At 33.9% G+C, this 23,208-nt stretch overlaps 1 protein-coding gene across 3 annotated transcripts in view; it reads left to right on the top strand.

Moving 5' to 3' along the window:
• The first annotated feature begins 1,833 nt into the window (after positions 1 to 1,833).
• The window catches only part of LOC149802896 (uncharacterized), a 138,331-nt gene continuing 116,956 nt past the window's right edge, over positions 1,834 to 23,208 (top strand). For all 3 annotated transcript variants that reach the window (XM_089952383.1, XM_089952384.1, XM_089952385.1), the window contains exon 1: positions 1,834 to 2,428. In XM_089952383.1, the coding sequence (XP_089808509.1) occupies positions 1,937 to 2,428 (492 nt within the window). In that variant the 5' untranslated portion in view covers positions 1,834 to 1,936. The remainder of the gene's footprint in view (positions 2,429 to 23,208) is intronic.

Here is a 23,208-nt window from a genome sequence, read left to right on the forward strand (position 1 = left end):
TTATTCATAACTGGAGTTTATTCTTGAAAATTGTGGTAATTAAGACAGAAAAAGTATAAAGGTAATTGGGTGTAGTTATCAAAAGCTCAGGACTGTAGTTCATTACTTTGATAAAGGTAGGAAGGCAGCATCCCTGATGAAACAGAGATTTTCTTCTGTCAATGTCAATACTAAATTTGTGTTCAAAGCTCTACATTAGTCCTTAGACCAATTGCAACCTATAAATGTGAAATTTGGGAATTCATTGCTATTAACACGCAAAAACTACAAAATATCTGCATAGATGATTTAAAAGATAATGATGCTTATAATAAACCTTTTTTTACTTTTTTGTACTGAATTTTGTTTGTGGCAAATTTTAGCAGTAACTTAGCTGATGGAGACGAGCTAGGTGAATATTCACTTGACATATGTTATTGTTCACACTACCACGTACTGACTGTATCAATCAAAAGCTAATGTAAATGTGATTGTCCATAACTGTAAAAACACTATTCTTCAAGATATAGGATTTGAATATGGTTTGATTAACTCTGGTTCTTCTTTTTAGACTAGCTTATCTTTGCTATCAAGATAGTATTTCAAACAGGCATGACAAGTGATGGAAAACTAATATTTTCATGAGCCCCAGACTGCCTATCTCCAACAAAAATATAGAACAAATCTGAGTTTAAAATTTCCCCCCTACAACAGTGCTTTTTAACCATTTTTGGCAGTGACTCAAATTAGGTTTGTGGTGTAAGCCTCATGACCCATCAAATGCTTTTTAAAAAAAAACACTTGGGAAGGAAATTGCAAATTACTAACGTTGATTTTGGTGACCCACTAAGCACAGCAGGCAACTCTGTTTTGCCTACTGAATCTAGATAAGAGTCATCTTCCAAAGTTGACTCAGCCGAGAATCCGTGCCCATTTTCTTCATACTGAAACCAATATCATGTTCAAGTAGGTCCAGATTTTCCTAAAAGCATGAAAAATGGACAGCATTCACTACGATAATAATGGGACAAAATTAGTTGAGAAGATAATCTGAATCAGATATGTTATTAATTCTGGCCTGGATATTGTATTTGTCAGTTAATGAGCATATGTAAGCATGGTATTACCTATTTCTTGTTGATTTGTGTGTGGGTTTTTTTTTTTAAATTTTAAGTTGCACTTACCAGATACAAGGGAAAGTCAAAGAGTTTCGGAGCAATTTAAATGTAATCTTTGGAATCTATTGTTTGAACACTTTCTACTTTTTTATTCTTTTCTTAAAGTTTTTATTTTTGCCACACCCCACCAGAATGCACCCGTTTTTAAAAATGACATCATGTAGCTTATGCTAAATCCATTATTGCATATAACTTACTTCGTTTATCTATCTTATTTTGTCATGTCATTGATAGGGATGAAAAACGATTGAAATTATCATATTTTGTTAGTTTCTTAAGTTCTAACTAACTATGAGGCTGGTCACATCAGATTACTGTTTGAGAAATACTTCGATGGACGACTGCCCTACGCCCTTTTAACCGGTATGGTGTCTCATGTATGCCACTTTCACTTATCACCACGTGACACAACAATGAAAGCATCACGTTGCTTAGCATTAATTGCCATTTAACTCAAAGGGTAGTTACTACGGGACAAAATGTAGTTCTATAACTGCAAATTACGTGAACTATAATTAATTAATTTATGTTAAACTCGTTTCTGATTGAGAAAATGTCATACATAAGATACGATAATTTGTACTTGTCAATATTATATTGGTTTATTTATTGTTTGACAATGATAACATACCGTAAACATATGCGTAGTAATATGCGAACACAGTTAAAGGTTGAGAAACATGTCGCTGAGTGGGAGTTGAGAGGGAACCGTTGTCTCATAAAAGTTTTGTTTGATAATTTCAGTTCGTAACTGTCTGGTTTTGTTAAACTGAACCAAAATGCCGACAGTTACGCTGCGCCAAATGGTGGATTTGTCCCTTGGGACGCCAGAGGTAGGGGCTGTAAATTTCAATGTAATGCACGCTCTCCTTCACGCTATGATTTCAAAACTGCAAATAGCAGATGTGAAAGCTGATATAAATGAAGCAGATCGTGATTTCTTATCTTCTTCCAAAATGAGAGCACGCTCAACCTTAAGCGAGGCCGACAGCGGAAAAGGAGAGGATTCAGAAGATGGGATGAGTGAAAAATCCAGCATCCCTCCATTTCGACCAGCCCCGTACCATAAAGTTGAAATCAAACTTGAACAACTAGCCCAACAAGTAAACCAACTTATGGAGTTGCCAACCAATTCACACATTTTTCAGAAAGCTGCAGATCAGTTTCAGAAAGCCCGATCACAAGGTTCAGGGGAGACACCTGTGAATGATATTTGGCAATTTCTGAAGATTGATGGGCGTGTGAGAACAAACGAAGAGGGAATAGACCGGGTGAGTAATCAGTGGTATCCGAAAGCAACTAAAAGTATTTTAGAACAAGTTGCCAGTCAAAACACATGCATGTTAGAAGGATAGTCTACTTTATGGTATTTGCACTTAGACCTATTCGTTCCTTCCTGCTGTATTTTTATGACTTCAGTATAGCCCCTGCCATCACATCATGCAACAGATCAGAAAAAAATGCTTTTTACAGTTTGGCATGTGTCAAATTGTGGGATATAGATATAGATATATATATATATATATATATATATATATATATATATATATATATATATATATATATATATATTAATTATGACATATTCCCATACTGCATATTTGGCATAATGCAAGTACATGCCTTAGTAAGCACACAGTGCTCTCTTTGGTGAAACTATAAAAAAATGTCCATTACTAAGCACATACTTATTGATTCCAGTATGACTAATATGATGGAAGTGGCCGCCAAGTAATGTATTGTCAGGAGGGCATAAGCATTATCCATTTTAACCCAAAATTGGAAAATGTGCATGTTCTGGTGACTATAATAAAATGCTTTTAGTGTGGATTAGCAAAAATTTCAAGCTATGTTCTTTCTTTTTTGTGTCAACATTTATCATAATGTGATCAGCTGTGCTAATCAGCTCACCTTCTGACATGAAATATGGGTTGCTGATGTTCTTGGTAGTCTCACATATTTTCTGTCTTTCAGACTGTCATTGACACACTTTCTGAGAAGACATTCATGGCACATTGATTTAGTATTCATTACAAGACTTTTTTAAATGAAAAAGTGAGTAACTTGAAAGAGTTTTCAATAAACAATTTTAGAATTGTTTTGGTCACATTAGATATAGGTAGTTATATACTAGTAAGCATGAAACAGCATGGCAGATCAATGTTGCTTTAGAATAATGTTGATTGAACAACTGGAAGACGGAATCAGTACACTTGGGTAGATTTAAAGGACTGATGGAAAGGTAGAAAAAGTAATTGCTTGGTAGCTTGCAACAAGTGAAATTAATTCTGGGCATACATTTTTCCTAATGTGCAAGCTTGTTAGGGCAATTGGAAAAATATCTATAAATGATTATGTTAAAAATCACAAAGGAATTTTATATTTTGTCATGTGATACATCTTGTCATTAAAATAACCCTATGGTTCAGTACAGTATGGTTCCTGAGTTGTCACTCATGAGTTGAGTATTGGTTGATTTCTATCATTAGCAGACCATGCTGGTCCACATGTGCTCACTACTCATTATCTGATTAAGTACTTATGGTATATATGCTACCAGCTTCTCTGGTGAACCCATAAACAAGTAAGACTCGCAAATGTTCATCTTTCCCCAACACACCGAAAACATATGGTAGTGATATCTGTCGTCATTGAATTGATACACTGAATGACTATGATTTAGTAGTATGTTTTGACATTGGCCTGGTGAAGAAACTCACATTGGAGAATGTGACATATTTGCTTCTGTTGTCTAACTTTTGCTAAGGAATATGGCAAGTATAAAGAATTAATCCAGGCACAACCATTATTGCATATTATATTGACTTGTAGGATAATGGCTACACAAAATTTCCATTTGAAAAGTTTCCATAAACATGATGGTTTAAACACATGAATAATAGTACCGGATTAACAGTAACATGAACTGTAATGATAAGGTAAAATATTAGCAAGTTTCTTCTCTACAGTTTCATATTTTGGATAGGGTTAGAATTTTTAAGAAAAAGAATTTCCTATGGTTAACACTGGTTATACTGGCTATTTAAAAAAGACCTTGTATATCTTAAGTATTGTTCAAAGAACCTTTAATTCCCTTTATTTTGGTGTATGATTGATGTCACTGTAATGTGGGTTATAAAGTACATGTATTCTCTCCACTGTGCATGTTTTAAATGCAAACAACTTCACCTTACATACGTCACTCTCTCAAAAGTACATAATAACTGGTTAGCGCTCCCATAATGGCCACACAAAATTTCCATGTGAAAAGTTTGCATATACATGATAGTTTAAACACTTAATTAACAGTAACATGAACTGTAATGATAACATAAAATATGAGCAAGTTTCTTTTTAGGGGTGGCCAGCTACTAGAATGTTGACTGACAGCTAGACCCAAACCTGTATTTGTAGACATCTCACGACATATATTAGACTACAAGACACTGTAAAATAAAGAAAATAATTTGATCATCATTTATTTGCTGATCTCAAACATCTTAAAATAAGTTTATGAACATATCAGACACTTTCCATTAGCAGGACTGATTGTGAACTGCAAGTAAAGTATGTAGTTTTGACTGCAGCAATCCTGGGATCAATTGCGGTAATTTACTGAATCACCAAAACGATCTGTAACCAGATTTTCCCAATATTTTTACCCACGCATATATACATAATCATATATCACAAGGAAAAGATGGAACATAACATACACATATAGACACTGGTTGAATCTTAGTGATGGATTACATTCAGTGTAATTATTTTTGTTTTAATAATTGGTGGTAACTGAAAGTGACATTTGTTGGATATTGTTGATGTATATATTTTTACAGATATGTTCTTATTATTGGTTTATATAAGTACAGAAGCTCTCTTTTTGTAGTTTAGCTGTTTTTAGCTGAATATTATATAAGTGTTTCTAAGTGATGACTTAAATGTAAAGACAGTGTTATGTACTACTATTTTTATCACATTACATCTATTCATCACTCTTTTCCAGTGTGCAGATTGTGATTTTCAATCAGACACTAAGAGATTTGTAAAATATATTTTTAAAAATAAAATTATACCAGAGTTAACTTATTTGCATGTCATTGCCTTTTTTATTTATTGCATCTATTTCAATGTCTACGTGTATATGCTTTAATGAAGCCTGATATGAGGGTTATTGTAATTTGATTTTCATTAATGACATATGCTTACAATGCATCTTTTGTGTGAATTACTGCTTAGCCTTTGGTGCTAATCTTAAATCCTCCTGCCTGTATTTTAAGTATCACTGGCATTGCATTCTTTTGGATAGCTGGTGTAGAGGATGGCGCTTGGCTGTATTTTAAGGTCCAAAACCTTATTTGTGCACAGCTTAATGCTCTAACTTCTAAGTTACTGTATATATTGATGTCTAAATCAAGTTAAACTGCAAACAGCAAAGATCCTGATCTGCTATAGCATAATGTGCCTGCAGATCAGGGTCAGTATTGTTTGCTCTACCGATTACTCCTGATAAATTGCACAGACCCAGATCTGCCAATGCATTATTCAATGGCAGATCTAGGTCTGTGAAGTTGGAATTAAGTACAGTTTGAATTAAGTGCTCTGAAGTGGTCTCATCGAGACATACTTTTATTGTTAGGAAAACAGACTGGTAACATTTTATACCCAAATCAAAGAACCATAACACGAGTCCCTGAGGTTGTGGTCTGATTTAGTTCAAAGAAAGCTATTGTTTAATTACTGGTAATAGGTTTCTATGATACTCTTTTTAATAATGTAAAATCTGTGACTCGCCATCAATATCTGGTCATTGTTATGATGTGTACATATATTTCAGTTATTTAGAGGGGTCGAACAGAAGTGTGCAGGATTCAGGGATAAATCTAAAATAATTTGTATTTTGTCTACAGCCAGTCTTTGTCCAGGGGTTGATTTATGACTGTGCAGCCATGGCAACCATGGCCCTAAAACTGTAATCAGTAAAAACAAAAAATACTATTGTGAATTTATTATTATTGTGGGTATAAATTCTCAGTTTAAAAAAATATTAAAACTTAGTTGGTACATGTGCTAAAATTTGTGGATTGTGGAAGTGGTCCTTATGTTCACACAGCATAATCATTATTAATTTGATCTTCAAATTTGTAGTTTGTTGCAAATATGAAATCCATGAAAATGAGGCCCCTAAAAAAATAGTTAATGTGCTATATTATTTCTCATAATTTATTGATAAAATACAATGAAAATCAATGTAAGAAAATTATACACATCTGTCAAACATGTCTTGAAATGGACCAGAGATTTTTCTTAGATGTTTGAGAATTCAGGTCTGGCATATAATTTTCAGGATAAAATTGAATCAGTTTTGAATAAATGTATGATAAAATATGGAATTCTTGCTGAGTACCCCTAAAACACATGTCCATAAAGTTGAAGGGTGACCCATAATTTATATTGCTTTTATCAATAATAAGGATTATTTCTAAATTGGATTTTTTTAAATGTGTGCATAAGCAGTATAATGTGAGCAAATCATCCCTAGGTACTTGAAACCAATATTCCCAATTTTGTTTCATCTACATGATTTGTTTCAGATAAATTGAAATATTGGCTTACCGGATTTTCAAGTGCATTTTGACTCCTCTATACTGTTTTAATCAAAATCACAAGTCTTGTAGAGTTTATTTATATAAAACACAAACTGTGCACAGAGAACCACTAACTTAGATTCTGAAAGAAGAAAAGTTAGAAACTAAAAAAGAAAAGTTCAAGAAAAAGAAAGAAATATAGAATTTTGTAATTATTCCATTTCTGTTTTTGTTTTTTCTTAAATCATTTGTTATACTAGATTAACAATAAGCCTGCAGCATTTACAAACTGTGTACATATCTACCAGGAGAAAGAGAATCCAGTGGCACAGGTTCTGATACTGTGTTGTATGTCTCATAAATCAAACCATTTGCCCACTTCTTCCAACATATTGCATGATGGATATGTGACATAAAAAATCTGTGTTTAAATGCACTTTTGAATCACAATCATGTAGCAAACCTGGTACAGTTTAATACCAGCATAAAGTTGTATATATGTAGTACATGTATAATTACACAAATAGTGTGATACTATCACGATACACATGTACTAGGGTTACTTTATTTTTTATTGTTTGATTGTTTTTCTTGCTTCCATTTGTCCATTATTCTTTTAAGAAATATATTGTTTGTCGCTTTGATGGAAGCAAGAAACTTGACTCAGCTGAAGGGTTAGTTATGATTAACAACTTGTAGTCAAAGTAATTTGGTTAGGTTCATGGTTTTAGAGCACAGCTTTACAAATAGGTTACCTGCATTTAGTGCTGTGGTAATTTGAGGAAAGTGCCTTGCACACCAGGGTAGGCTGATGAAGTGGTAGGATTCGAACCAACATCCTTTGCTTCATGAGTCTGGTGCAACTAACCACTGCTACACCTCTGCTTCTGTTATTTTTAGTCTCCTATTATGACATACAGGTGGGGGCCCTGAGTGTCTGAATGGTCTAAAGCGTTCACCACTACGGTGAACTAATAAAATTATTCTTTGAATGGACAATGCATTTGTTTGTTAGTTTATTTGTATGTTTAGAGAGAGAGAGAGAGAGAGAGAGAGAGAGAGAGAGAGAGAGAGAGTATGCTGTGCAAGTTGTAATATCCTATTTCAAGTTAAAAAGTCAGATGAAAATTTGTCAGTACATTTTTGACTCCCACATTTTTTATTTGTCCCCCAGTTCTGACACCAAGGGGTTTTTTTACCCTCAGTTTTACACCCCTGGGGGATACACTGCCACTGGAATTCAATTGGAACTTTATACATTTGTACTTGTGATAGAACTTTTAGGACTGTTTGGGACTTAATTGACAATACTGTACCGGTAAATTCTTTTTAAGTTTTCACTTTATATTCAAAGGAAATAAATTATTTGTTGAATTTTTCAAAGCTTGTTGGTTTTCACTCTTTTCTTTACATAGTTGAAGAAGAAAAGAGTCATAACAAAATAGAGAGGTAGAACTTCATTGTTTTCTTATAAGGCCATTGGCCCAAGTACAGAATAATACAATGAAGAAAATATATAACTGGGATGGACACACATTAGTATGTCTACAGTATGTAAGACAGAATATTCATAATTACACATTTGTAATGTATTTTTTCTTATCTTGAAGGCAAAACATAAACTGTGCTATTTTTCTAATTACTCCAGATCTATGACAAAGTAAATGGCAACAGATTTCATAAGATGTGTATTTGTAATACGGTAGTACTTTGGAAGAAGTTTAAATCTAAATTCTGAGTGTCTTAATTATAAATGTAATTCATCTTTAGTGTCACATAAAAAACATCATCTATGTGCCCCATCAACATTTGTTTGCCTGCTTGTAACCTAATGAATCAGAAGTTCTCAAAATCTAAGAGAGTGTTTAGCTGTCTTATTTTGTCATGTTCAACAACTTAAAAGTATTTTTTTTTCATTCTAAAAGGCTTTTTGAATTCCTTTAATTCAGTGGGTTGATCCATTTACTTCACTGTGCCAGTTTTGCAAATTATAATCCATTGAATGTTGTCTGAATTGCACAGTAATAAATCAACATTACTAATGTCATGTAAATTGCCTTTGACCAGTTTAGTCTGCTAGAAAGCAATACTTCCAATTAGTTGTAATAAGTTAAACTTTTGATACTCTGATTATAAGTCCACAAAAGAGCTCCACTGTGTCTATCTTTCTTTATAATTCCTAAACAGTATCAGCAAAAATACACAAGTCATCAGTATAAAGTAACAGAATCACATTTTGTAATTCGTTGTGAACAAAGATTCCAGTTCCACCATTTTCATTCATTATTGGCATTAAATCATTTAAAATCAAGGAGAAAAGGAGTGGAATTAATATTCAGCATTGGTTCACTCCAAACATTCATTTTCTATATATATTGCAGCTGCAAAGAATTGAGAATACTGCATAGCATAGCACAGTTTGGATAAGCAAGACACAAAATCATATTATGTTGCAATGCATTCAAATGCCTTTATTTTAAGCATTAATTATATTTACAAAATTAGTTTCTTTTTGTTTTTCAATCAAATGATTACCAACTAAAGTAAGTGTTCTAATAGAATTCATCTATTAGCCATTACATTCATTCTAGATGATTCATTAAGTATCCATTCCATTCATTCTAGGAGGATTCAATCAGTATCCATTCCATTCATTTTATAGGATTCATCTAATATCCATTCCATTCATTCTAGGAGGATCCAATCAGTATCCATTCCATTCATTTTATAGGATTCATCTAATATCCATTCCATTCATTCTAGGAGGATTCAATCAGTATCCATTCCATTCATTTTATAGGATTCATCTAATATCCATTCCATTCATTCTAGGAGGATCCAATCAGTATCCATTCCATTCATTTTATAGGATTCATCTAATATCCATTCCATTCTTTCTAGGAGGATCCAATCAGTATCCATTCCAGTCATTTTATAGGATTCATCTAATATCAATTCCATTCATTCTAGGAGGATTCAATGAGTATCCATTCCAGTCAGTTTAGGAGGACTCATCTAGTATCGATTCCATTCATTCTAGGAGGATTCATCTAGTATCCATTCATTTCATTCTAGAAGGATTCAGATAGTATCCATCCCATTCATTCTTGGTCAGTTCATATAGAATAAAATACATTCATTCTTGGAGGATTTATCAACTATCTGTTACATTCATTCTAGGATGATTTATCTAGTATCCATTACATTAATTCTAGGAGGATTCATCTAGTATCTATTACATTCATTCTATTAGGATAAACCATTCCATTCATTCTAGGAGGATTCATCTAGGAACCATTCCATTCATTCTTGCAGGATTCATCTTGTATCCATTCCATTCATTCTAATAGGATTAATCTATTTTCTGTTACATTCATTCTAGTAGGATTAATCAAGTACCAGTATCCATTCCATTCATTCTAGTAGGATTCATCAAGTACCAGTATCCATTCCATTCATTCTAGTAGGATTCATCAAGTACTGGTATCCATTCAATTCATTCTAGTTGGAGTCATCTAATAGGCACTGCATTGAAAGTATTTAGCTTAAATGACCAAGGAATACATGTCACATAAAATTTAGTTTATCTTAATTCTAGATTGAACCTGCTGATGTTGTAATTGTATAATTTTGACCATATGCTTGAAAGGAAAAGACTTTGAAGAAAGTGCTGAAGCACTGAATGAGTAAAATAAAGTAGAACTGAAGAAGACAAACTAGTCATCATTTTCCCAAAAAAACATGCTGAAATATTTAAAGTAGGAAACATTATTAGGTCTTTAAGTTTGTTCTTGCAGTCGAAATAAGTGAGTTTTAAGAGCACACTTGAATGGGATCACTGTGTCTTTGTGTCTAAGTTCAGTGGGCAATTCATTACATGTTGCTGGGCCCTGGTATGCAAAAGAACGTTGTCCATATCTGAGCAGCTGTGTTTTGAAGCTTCTGGAGTAGATATTGAGATGAACCAGACATAATTGAGTTACAATAGTCGTCTTGAAAGTACTAATGAACACACAAGTGTTTTAGGAGCATCAACTGAAAGATATTTGCGAATGGAGCTGATGCATCTCAGCTCAAGATATTCAGCCTTGCATATATGTTCATGACACGTTGGTGCATTGTGAGAGTACTGTCCAGAGTAACACCTAGGTTTCATAGTGATTGTGTGAATTTAATGTTGGTGTTGCTGATATTTATTGTTTGAGGTAAAAGATGTGAATGAAAAAGTATTTGTATTGTGATCAGAATGGCCTCAGTTTTATCATCATTCATCTGCAGCTTGTTACATGTCATCCATGATTTCACATCAGAAATGGACCTCTCTACACCTTGGATGGTAGCATCAACTTCAGTTGGGTGGCTAGATTTGTATATTTGGGTGTCATCAGCGTACAATTGGTGAGACACTGGATGATGAGCTATGACACTTGAGAGCGGCTGAGTGTATAGAATGAAGGGAACAGGTCCAAGAACAGACGCCTGTGGAACACCACAACATAGATCAACTGGGCTGGAGTGTATTCCATTTGCTGATACAATTTGTGTCCTGTTGACCAAGTAGGACTTGAACCACAGTAAGGCTGTATCATGAATACCAAAAACATACTGAAGACAGTGAAGTAATATATCATGGTCTAATTGTGTCAAATGCTGCAGACAAATCAAGGAGGGTGAGGACTGTAATCTTTCCGCTATCCAAAGCAGAGAGAATGTCATTAACTTCTTTTAGAAGAGTAGTTTCAGTACTGTGGCAAGGGCGATATGCAGATTGTACATTGATTAAAAGACTTTGAATTCAGATGAGATACAAGCTGGGATAGAACAACCTTTTCTATGATTTTTTATATGAATGGGAGATTAGAAACTGGGCGCTAGTTCTTTAAATCATTATGGTATAGTGTTGGTTTCTTCAGCAGAGGCTTTACAATGGCAGTTTTGAAAAATGATGGGAATTTCCCTGATGAGAGAGAGGTATTAATAACATCAGTTAGTGAAGGCAATACTGGATCTAAGCACTCAAACAGCAGTGATGTTGGAATAATGGATCAAGTTCACATGACTTTGGTGCAATCTTCATCAGGATTGTATGTATGAAATCCATAGAGACAGGTTCAAATGCTGCTAATAGTTGCTGCTCAAATTCTGTATCCCAACTGTATGGTGACGATGAATCAATTGAAATTGTGGTGTCAAGCTTATCTCTAATGGTTTGTACTTTGTCAGAGAAGAAATTTGCAAACATGTCTGGAAGGTCGACTGGAGAGAAGGTAGTTGGAAGTAGTGTAGCTTGTTAGTAATTTCAAAGAGCTCTTTGCAGCTGCAACTTCCCATGATCTTAGTAGTGTAGTGGGCTGATTTTGCTTATAAATATTGAGTCTGGTGGAAAGCCAAAGCCTCTCAGCTTTACAGCGGTCTCTTTTAGCAGTGCGGAGCTGGTCTCTAACACTGCTATACCATGGAGAACACTTTTGAATTGATACTCTGCACTTGGTAGCTGGGGCATGTTTGTTGAGCAATGAACGCAGGCAGTTATCGAGTTGTTCTGCTGTAGGAGGTAAGCAAGTTTTGAGGTTTGCTTGGATGTCATGCATTAGTTTGGTTCTATTTATCATACGGAGGTTTCTCTTAGTAGCAGATAAATGTGGAGGGTTAGGGACTGATACATCAGGATGACATATAATGCAGAGGTGATCTGATGCAAGTTCATGGGATACCAGGGAGGATCGTAGAATGTTATCATCAGGTCTATGAAGAATCCAGTCTAAAATGTGACCATGTTTATGGGTGGGTTGGTTAACTGACTCTTTGAGGTTGAAAACATTGATGAAATCTATGAGTTTTGGTGTGTTTGGGTTTCCGGGACAGTCAAAGTGAAAGTTGAAACTTCCAAGAATAATCAGGTTGCCACCTATCAAATTTCCATACTCCAGGAGATTCACTATTAGTCGAAATATATATGTCGACTTTGTTACATCACCAGATGGAACTTAATATGTGCTTTCTGGGGAAAAGAACATAATGCAGATGTACAGGATTTGCATCTGCCTTAGGAAAAATTTAAATTTATGTTTTCAGTTCAAAATGTCTTTTTTGTTATTATGACAGAATTAAGCAATCATGCATGTATATTAAAACACCTGGTGTTTTGTCATTTGCCTATGTTGTGAAAGAAACCTTTATGAGCTGTATTTGAATTATGCTAAGTCAGTGCTAATAACCACATTGTTTTTCATATGGCTATTTTCCTGAAGTTCGTGTTTCCATTGATTTCCATGAAACTCAGCACATCGATGGGCAAGACACCATGTGGTTATAAATGCATAATCCTTGTCAAATAAAACGGGTGACAGAAAGGAGACAAATTGCGGCAGTATTGTGTTTCTGGAGCATGACATGGAAGTTTTTTAATTTTGAGTGAGGAAGGTGTAGAGGGAAAAGGATAAGGTGGAAATCAATAGTGGAAAGATCAGTACAGATGTTCACAAGAGCTTTCATTTCTGGTTTGCACAGTGTAAACATTTATTAGGGTATATCTTGAGATGAATCGTTTGGGAAGGAAACAAAGAGGACAACAGGTCAAAAAACAGCTCTTATGTGATAAATTTTGACATCAAATTTTTTTATTTTGTAAACTTGTATGGTTGACAGATGATGCATATTTATATTCAGATGACAGTCTCAGAAAATGCTATTGATGACTAGACTTTTATTTTTAAGATAATGCAAACTTATATATATATGAGTACAGTCCTCAGTAAAAATTACTGTTTACTTTGGAAATATTAGGCTAGAATAATACACATCAGAATCTCTGCAAACTGTTCAAGAATTGCCCTACAGCTGGCACTGCCCAGCTGTGCCTTCAACAATTTGCCCCCCCCCACATCCCATAGTGTATTTCAGAATGCCTCCTGAGGCTATTACATTGGATGTATCTCTAACTTAAATAATTATTGAACATAATTTTAATATTAGTTAATTAAGACCATGAAAATATTTTGACAGTTTTGATTGGATATCCCATCTATCATTTCATTTCGTTTTTCAGTTGAAAATATAAACTATTAAGTGTTTATGCATTTATTTCCTTTTTATCACGTACCATTCGAATTGCCCTATCCCTTTTTTATCACATACCATTAGAATTGCCCTACCCCTTTTTTATCACATACCATTAGAATTGCCCTATCCCTTTTGCCCAGAGTCTTTTCTAGAACAGAAGTTATTTTGGTGGGGATTAACCTCCACCATTTGAAAAAAGTTTATTTTTAAAGGGGGGATGGGGATTATTAAGTAAGAAAAAGATATTACTTGCAAATGTTTAGTTTCTCATGTAATGTTTTTAAAAATAGAAATGAAATAAGTACAAGTAGTGCAATGACTTGCCTTGAATATACCCTGTTTTAGTCATTTTGGGGGTTATTAAAACATAATCCTCTGTATTTTTCATTATCATTTTTTGTGTAGACTGAAAGTGATTTTTTTTCTTCAGTGTATTATGTAGAAGTTTATAATGGATTCTTCAAAATTTTTTGTAAGTGTGGGAAAAACAAGAATTAAAATTTAAAAAAATCAAGTAACATTTAACTATCAATCCATGTGAAAAACACAAAAATGCATTTTTAATCATATGATTTAGGTTGGTAATTGTAGCAGATAGACAGCTAGTCATATTAATGTGGACATCAATTAAGTAAGATGAATTTCAGACATCTAGTCTGATGTATGTGAGCAGCTAGTCAGATGAATGTGGACAGATATATGAATGTAGACAGCTAGTCAGATGAATGTAGACAGCAATTAAGTCAGATGAATGTAGACAGCTAGTCTGATGCATGTGAGCAGCTAGCCAGATGAATGTAGACAGCAATTAAGTCAGGTGTCTGTAGACAGCTTTAGTCTGATGCATTTGAGCAGCTAGTCAAATGAATGTGGACAGCAATTAAGTCAGATGAATGTAGACAGCTAGTCTGAGGCATGTGAGCAGCTAGTCTGATGCATTTGAGCAGCTAGTCATATGAATGTAGACAGCTAGTCTGATGCATGTGGACAGCTAGTCAGATGAATGTGGACAGCTAGTCATATGAATGTAGACAGCTAGTCAGATGCATGTGGACAGCTAGTTAGATACATGTGGATAGCTAGTCAGATGAATGTGGACAGCTAGTCAGATGAATGTGGACAGCATGTCAGATGAATGTGGATAGCTAGTCAGATACATGTGGACACCAGTTAAGTCAGATGACTGTAAACAGCTAGCCAGATGAATGTGAATTCCTAGTCAGATGAATGTGGATACCTTGTCAGATACATGTGGACAGCTAGTCAGATACATGTGGACAGCTAGTCAGATGAATGTAGACAGCATGTCAGATAAATGTGGACAGCATGTCAGATGACTGTGAACAGCATGTCAGATGAATGTGGACAGCTAGTTAGAGGAATGTGGACAGCATGTCAGATGAATGTGGACAGCATGTCACAGGAATGTGGACAGTGGTCATATGAATTTGGACAGCAAGTCAGATGCATGTGGACAGCTAGTTAGATGAATGTGGACAGCTAGTTAGATGAATGTGGACAGCTAGTTAGATGATTGTGGACAGCTAGTCAGTCAGATGCATGTGGACATCAAGTTAGATATGTGCTGAATTTGTTTGGATACTGAAGATAAACATGATTGAAATTATTGATTTTTCCTTGTTTTTAATACTTTTTTGTTTAGGTATTAACTTATTTCTGTGCTATTGAATCTTGCTTCTCAGAGGAAGTAGTCGTGCTACTGCTAATTGCAAAATGTTTGCAGGCAAAAGATTTGGGGGATTCAGAATATTGTTTGTTTTAAAATATTAAGTTGGGGTTTTTTTGCCAGATAATTTGTGAAATTGTTTGTTGCAGATAACAATTTCGTACAAATTTCATGTTGCAGAAATATGGTTTATTCCAGTACCTGATACTTTCTGTATATTTTAAATATCTATTTTCATTTTACCTAAAAAGCATTGGGTGTGAAAAGTTGTCTTTGTCACATATAGATTTAAATCATAATGAACAATCTATGGTACAATGCATATAGATGCATATAATGAATATAAAGGTAAACATCTAATAATTATTCATGGCAGTTGGAGATTACAAGTAACTTTTAAAAGGTAAATGTCATTTTATATCGATTCGCAACCATTTGTATTGATGTGTGCATTGAAGTACAAAATTATTGATGCATCATTGAATAATCTAATCCGCAATAATCATGCTTAGGTTTATCTTTAAGTGCCTGATGCATATCATTTGATCTGTTTATATACTTTGTATACAGTAGTATTCGTTCCACCAACTACTGTTTCCAAGGATAGCTCTAGATTGATAAAGTTAGGTTTATCTATTTATTGACATAAGAATCAGTTTTGTAATGCCAGTATTGCAGAATACATTTCATAGCATATTGGGAGTTGCCTGGATGTATTTCTTAATTGTGTTGTCATTTTTAATACACTCTTCTTTTATCCTGTCAGTACATGATTTATTAAAAAAGAGTATCTACTATTTGTAATTATTTTCTTTGCAGTGTCAGATATATATGGTGTCATTTGTCAGTTCAATAGTGTACACATAATCGTCACTATACAGCACATGTGTTTGGTATACCCATCCCTGCACCCCTTTGCTCTCTTCAAAATATTTTAAGCAGATACAACATAACCTGGCTTCATGTGTCTTTGATTATTGTAATTTACTTTATTCATGTGAAATATGAGCTTTTGACCATTGTGCCCTAAAACTGTAAACTTGGGTGTAAATCTATGCCAGTTTCATTTGTGGTGGATTATAACGTGAGAGGTACAGTAATGACATGTAATTGATGTGGGAGTTTTGAGTTTAGTGTATTGTTACCTGGGGATAAGATTATACATGCTCATTCAGTATAACCTCTGCTCAGTTTCTATTGATTGCAGGTATTTGTTTGGATATCGGTGAAAGAAAACTAGTTTCATTCATGCCTGTTTTGATTACTTAATATCAGTGTTGTTAGGAGGTTTTGCGGTCTTGGAATGATTATACACTAAATGGAATTCTGGGCTCCTTTTTAAACTGAATTCTGTATTTACATTTATCAGATCTCTTAGTGCACAAAGATTATGAGTTCATCTATTTGGACAAGAAAATTTGTTTCTTAGATTGATCTATTTCAGGGTGGAGATTTCAATCAAATGAAAGACATTTTCCTCATTTGTTTCCACAACTGAATTATGACGCAGTAGTTGGTAGTACATGTATATACTATAGTTAAGATAAATAGATTCTTTCAGAAAAATTAGGATTTTGTGTGTGTTTTAACTATGGGTTGATTACGTATTCATTAAATTAAAGAACACATCGTATCAGTTAGTTTTAGTACATTTGTACAGTTCATCCAGATGCATTTTATGTTGTAGAGTAATCTTACTTTCGTATGCAGGAACCAGATTTGATGGTTTCCAGGTGTGAGATGGTATGAGGGTGATTTAATTTCTCAAATCACTCATTGTTCATCAATTTTCTTTAAACAAGATTGCAGCATGTGAGACAAAGTAGCCATATTTTCAAAGTCTAGAGTCTTGGTCTCATGTTGCATCTTAAAATTTACCAAGAAGGCCAGGCTGTAAAATGTATGGCCTTGACCTCATTCTTTAATGGTTGAGCAGTCGAATCTCATAATGAAATGTATTACCTTCATAATGATTCATTCAAAATATGAAGGAAGTCAATCAAGGGGTTGAGCAAATATTAGCAAATAAAAATAAACTAAAACCTTGATGCAAAATTTCTTTGCCTGTGACCTCTTCACCCCAGGGTCAAAGGGGTAAGTGCATATGTCGCAGAATGAATTGTCTTGGCTTCATAATAATTTATTCCAAGTATGAACAAAATCCACTGAGGATTTAGGAAATATAAGCAAATAAGAAAACATTAACCAAAACCTTAAGACATGTTTTTCTCTGTGACCTTTGACTCCAAGGTTATAGAGTGAGTAAGCATGTCACAGAATGAATTGTCTTAGCTTCCTGATCATTCTTGCCAAGTATGACAAGAATCTTTAAAAAGGTTTATTAAATCTATGCAATGAAATATTTGAACTAAAATCTTAAACTGTTGATGATAAGTGCTGCCATTAGAAAAGTGACTGCTGTCATGATTCCCTGGAGTAACATGGCTAAGAAGAATGTTTATCAATTCAGTAAATAATTGCTGTCATAAATAAAGGATGAATAATACATTTCAATAATCAGCTGAATGTTTGCTGACTATGCAAGTCATATTATTTGCAGCAGTTCACAGATATTTCAGTAATTCTCCATTCATAGAACCAGGGGGCCAGAATAATAAATTGGTCAAATAAATAAGGACTGGGCTTATTTTCAGACAAAGATATTCAACGTGAATATAATTTAGCATGATGTTTTGGATGGTTGTCTTTGAATAAATGTAAAATATCTTACATATTATCACAGTTTGATCATGCTGACCACATTTAAAACACCGTTGTTTGTTCAGTGCAAGAGAAGGAACTAATATACAGTACCAATCTGAAGTTCCAAGCAGTATTGTGGGCTTTTTCAGGATAAAAAATGGTTTGGGGTCAGTGTTCATGGCCCAAGTAAGTGAGAATAAGTTTTTTTTTTCATATAGCCTATAGAAAATGACTGGATGTTCAAATTTGAATAACAGAAAATATGTTCAAACTTTAAAAAAAAATTAACAATATCTCCAGTTCACCCATCCATGCACAAATACATATATGTGCATAAGCACAACAACACAATGAGCCATTGGGCGGTGAAATCCAGTGTTAACTTGCAGGTGCTTCTTTTTCTGCTCTTGATAATTCATTGGAGTGTTTTGGTGGTGCTACATACTAATAATAAAGACTTTATTTAACAATGGTAACTCTGTTATATAACAGAACCAATTGCCTACTGAGGCCATTTAATATGCACTACTCATCCTCATTCATGTACATGTATATGCAAATTGCAGACCCAGATTAATTAACATGTAAATTTGATACATGCTGAAATGCTAACAGACAAAACATGTAACAGTGCTCTGTAGTCCAAGTTAAAACTCGCACCTAACACATAACAACATATACTTACGTACAAAAAATTATCTGAAGGGCGTCGATAGACCTTGTCTTATTAAATAAGACTTAGTTTTTAACAATACTTTACACCTGTGGTGAAAAGCTGACATAATAGAAAACTCTTCGATTTCTTCTGAGATATTATTCCATCTAATGACCACACAGTTGAAAAAATTTCTTAATATTTAGATCAGATGTATTTCCTGATGTAATATTGCATTAGTCAGAATGAAGAGGGAATAGCTGTTGTGAAAAAATGACACTAGTGTTTTGGAATGAAATACTTTGTCTTTCTTAAAATCCAAAGATAGGAGTTTGTTTTATTTGTAATAAACTTATATGATGAAATGAAAGTAAAATATTGTTAAAATGAATACGAAGAAACCACTTTCAGTTTTTAATTTTTACAGAAAAGATTCAAGTAATTTTTGTTTAATTTTGCCTTTTTCACTATTTGTTATTAATGAAATATTTGTTTTATCTATATTTATGCAACCATTTCTTTTTCCATTCACCAAATTTGAATCCTGTTTTAGGCCCTTTGAATATTATTTTCTAAAAAATTTCCAGCCATGATGATCAGAGAAATTAGTAACAATAGCATATAGATCAGTTGATGATACTGTATATCCAGTTTTATGGGAAGATTCTTTTTGGAAGTAAAAAAAAACAAAATGGGTATGCGTTATGAGTAGATCCTTGTTGATGCTAACATTAATGTTCAAATTTATGTTCATTAGATACTGGTTGGTACTGTTATTTAAACTCCTTGTAATCCTGTAGAATTTTCTCAGCATTGAAAATGATCTTTCTGAATCTGACCAAAAGCAGGGTGGTGTTGCTGCATATATGTCAAAAAATGTCATATACTGTATTCTGAAATGACTAATGTCAATATGGTGTTTACACTGTTAGGAAAGTCAAACTCAGTTACGCCCACACAAATTGTTGGTTTCAGGGATGGGATCGCAAACATAGTATCTATGCTATTAGAATGCATTTATCCTCACACCCTTATTTCTTTTCTAATTTTCATTTCATTGTTAAGGTTTTCTCTCAGACGAGAACTGTTAATGTACAGGAAAATGCTAAGTAAGCTGTTTGGTTATGATAGTCAACAATTGTCAGTGGTACATACCTATGAGGCCCAAAGCATTGCTTTTGATAGCAAGATAATGTGACAATATCAGTTACATGTTAGCTTACTAGGTTGCCTGTAATGATTGTCTTCAGCTGAGGAAAGGATGTATGGGGTTTTGGATGGTCATAACATTCTGTACACCCTGGTTAAATAAGATTTAATAATTTTATTACCTACATTGCAAGATGTAATTAATTAATTTGAGTGTAGAACAGGGGTGCACAACTGATTTGCATGGACTAGAATCAACTTTGATTGGAACTAAGTGGGCTGCTCTGTGAAAGTTTAGTATCTATAATAAAGGCATAAATACACATGTGTAAAGATAGGACACAGGCCATGAGTTGCATTGTGCTCCCATTGGAATAGAACATGAAAAATATTCCGCCAACACATTTATCCTCCAGTCTTCAATTCAGCATTATTTAGTTATTTCTTTATATCTCTTTGATTCAGACATGAAACCCATTACTACTGAAGAAATATTTTTCATGACATAATTTTGAAGCCTTGGTAACCTGAATCAACAAAAGAAATCACTCCTTCTGTTTTTACATTGGTGATCAGATCTCACAGGTCATGCATGCTTTGACTAAGAATAAAGTGTAGTAAATTATATTATGGTAGTTATATGATGCTAACTAAAGGTGAAGTTACAAAAATGAAAACATAAAGAATTGCACAAAAACTTATAGAAGACAAACCCTTCCAAATAAATGTAAACATGTATGCTCTTCTAGCTTTTTATTGCAAACCAGAAGCATGGACACTAAATAATGTTGTCCAAAATTAACTTTCAAATGAACATCTAATTGGAATATTGTAATAGTTTCAGTTTTCGTTTTGTCTAGAGAATAAAAATCCCTAGCCAATGGAAAAAATTTCAATTGAAAGTTACATGTGGACTGTTTCCTTTCTCCACACATAAAGCCTGTTTCTGTGTGCTTCAGAGAAACTACAGGGCACAAAATATATATATATATATATATATATAGATTGCTATGGTCATAAACTAAGTAACAGAAAGGAGCAAAATCAACAAGTTTTGTAAAACTTAACAAATTATTTAATTATGAAAATGTGATTATTTTGGATTCACTTCATAATACTGTTAAGTTCCTTACAGTATTATGAAGTGAATCCAGAATAATCCTGATAAATTAAGTTCTATGAAAGTCCTAAATGAATGAAAAGTTCTGTATTAATTTCAAAACCAGAAATGTACTGGTCTGCGAAGAATCATGACATTGTCAAGATAGCATTGTCCAGAACTCTTTCAAATAGTTCACAACAGTTCCAGAATAATATTATAGTCTAAATAATGAGCACTTTCTATTTCCACTGCACAGCCAAAACTAATGTTTTTCCGCTCAAATAATATCTAAGTACCACATGAAGCACATATGGAGACTTACAACAGAAACACAAGAAATGAGGATGACTACAAAATCTGAATTAATCTGATTGCGCAGTTCTCTCCTTATATACACTTTCTATTACAGTTAAATTTCACAACATACCCCATGTGACCGATCGTACTACTCATTTTATTGTGAAAATTCCTATTCATTTCACATAGCTCAATGAATAGGAGTTACTTAATTCTTATAGAACAGTCTGAACCCCATCAGCAAATGAGAAATTAAGCCAAAGTCTTCATTAAGATTATTAGTATTCGTCTACACATGCATAAGCATCTATTTATAGATCCTTTGTAATTTTACACTCTTAATGGAATCAGAAATATATCTAAAGATATTCTGTACAATTTACAACCTTGAAAAAAATGACAAAAATTAAATAAAATCATGCACCAGGAGTTACAATATATATATATATAACTAAGGTATCCTACAGCATGTGGCAGATGGATCTGACAGATTATGTAGCATTACCTGTGTTCATTCATAAGTGTGCTTATAGTAAGATTTCATTGTCTGATAGATACACATCATTACCTGGGTGACTGATTTTAAATATATTTTAATAGTTACTTGTCCACAATAAATTTCAACATTAAATAAGACCTTTTGCCTGATAAAGTGCCCATGTCAACTGCGTATTGCTATGGTGATAACCCCAAAGCAGGTGTGTCCAAACAATATTGGTTGATAATCTCCAAAGACGTGTATGGTATAAATATTGTATGCCGTTATTGATAGAGCCTCATGCTGCAACAAATTGAAAAGTGTTCGTAGGTTACATTCTGTAAAGCTGTTCTTATGAAAGATTTACACAACAATAGATTTTAATTACTCTGTAAACAGTGTTAGTACCAAGATAGATACAGTTTTTGAGTGCTAAGTAAACTAGGTTAAGATTTCTAAACAGAGATCAATATTTTTCAAGGACATGTCTAAAATTAATTAAATAATGTTATGTAAAAAGTACACTGAACCAACAATTTTTATGAGGGAAATCTGTCACATACTTGCTTAAGAGTTGAGTACAACAGAAAACAACATATATCCTGATATGTTGTCGCATAACATGCCAGCAGATCAGGGTCTGTGTTGTTTAACTGATCGCTCCAAACAAACTTCATGGATGCAGATCTCTCAGCAGATAGTGTAACAGATGATCTAGTCTGTACAGTTTACAGTAAGACTTATAAGCAAGAATATACAGTAATATTGTTTTGAAGTTATTTTGAAGTTTTTGTTTCTTTATGTTGTTGCTGTTGTTGTAGGGTTTTTCAGTACACGATAGGCTTTACATGGCAGCCAGTATTAATGGTGGAGGAAGAACCTGGGAAAACCCCAGAAAGAACCACCAACCCACGAGAAGCTACTGGCAAGCTTTCTCACATACCCACATTGGCTGAATCCGAGACTGGAACCCATGCAGACAGAGGTGAGATGGCAGTGGTCTGTAACGGAGAGCACTTTAGACCACTCGGCCACTCAGGGCCCCTGTTTCTTTATGAAAGAATTGAATAAGAGTTACTTCCAAGACAAAATAAACACCCAATGAAAATTATCTAAGTATAAATCCACGGAGATTATTAAGAGTATATTTTAGAGCACACAGTGGTCTCTGCCCACCCCAACCCCATAGATGGCTTTATAAGAGGAGTGGTTTTCTAGTGAGGGGGATAAATAAATGGTAAAAATCTTTGGAGAAGAATTTGATGGCCACTCAACAGGGAGTGGCCTATCTTGAGATGTACACTATTGAAGGGTGCCACTATATTTGAAA

The sequence above is a fragment of the Sinohyriopsis cumingii genome, chromosome 3 (assembly GCF_028554795.1).
Source record: "Sinohyriopsis cumingii isolate HCF-2022 chromosome 3, ASM2855479v2, whole genome shotgun sequence".
In the NCBI taxonomy this organism is placed as follows: domain Eukaryota; kingdom Metazoa; phylum Mollusca; class Bivalvia; order Unionida; family Unionidae; genus Sinohyriopsis; species Sinohyriopsis cumingii.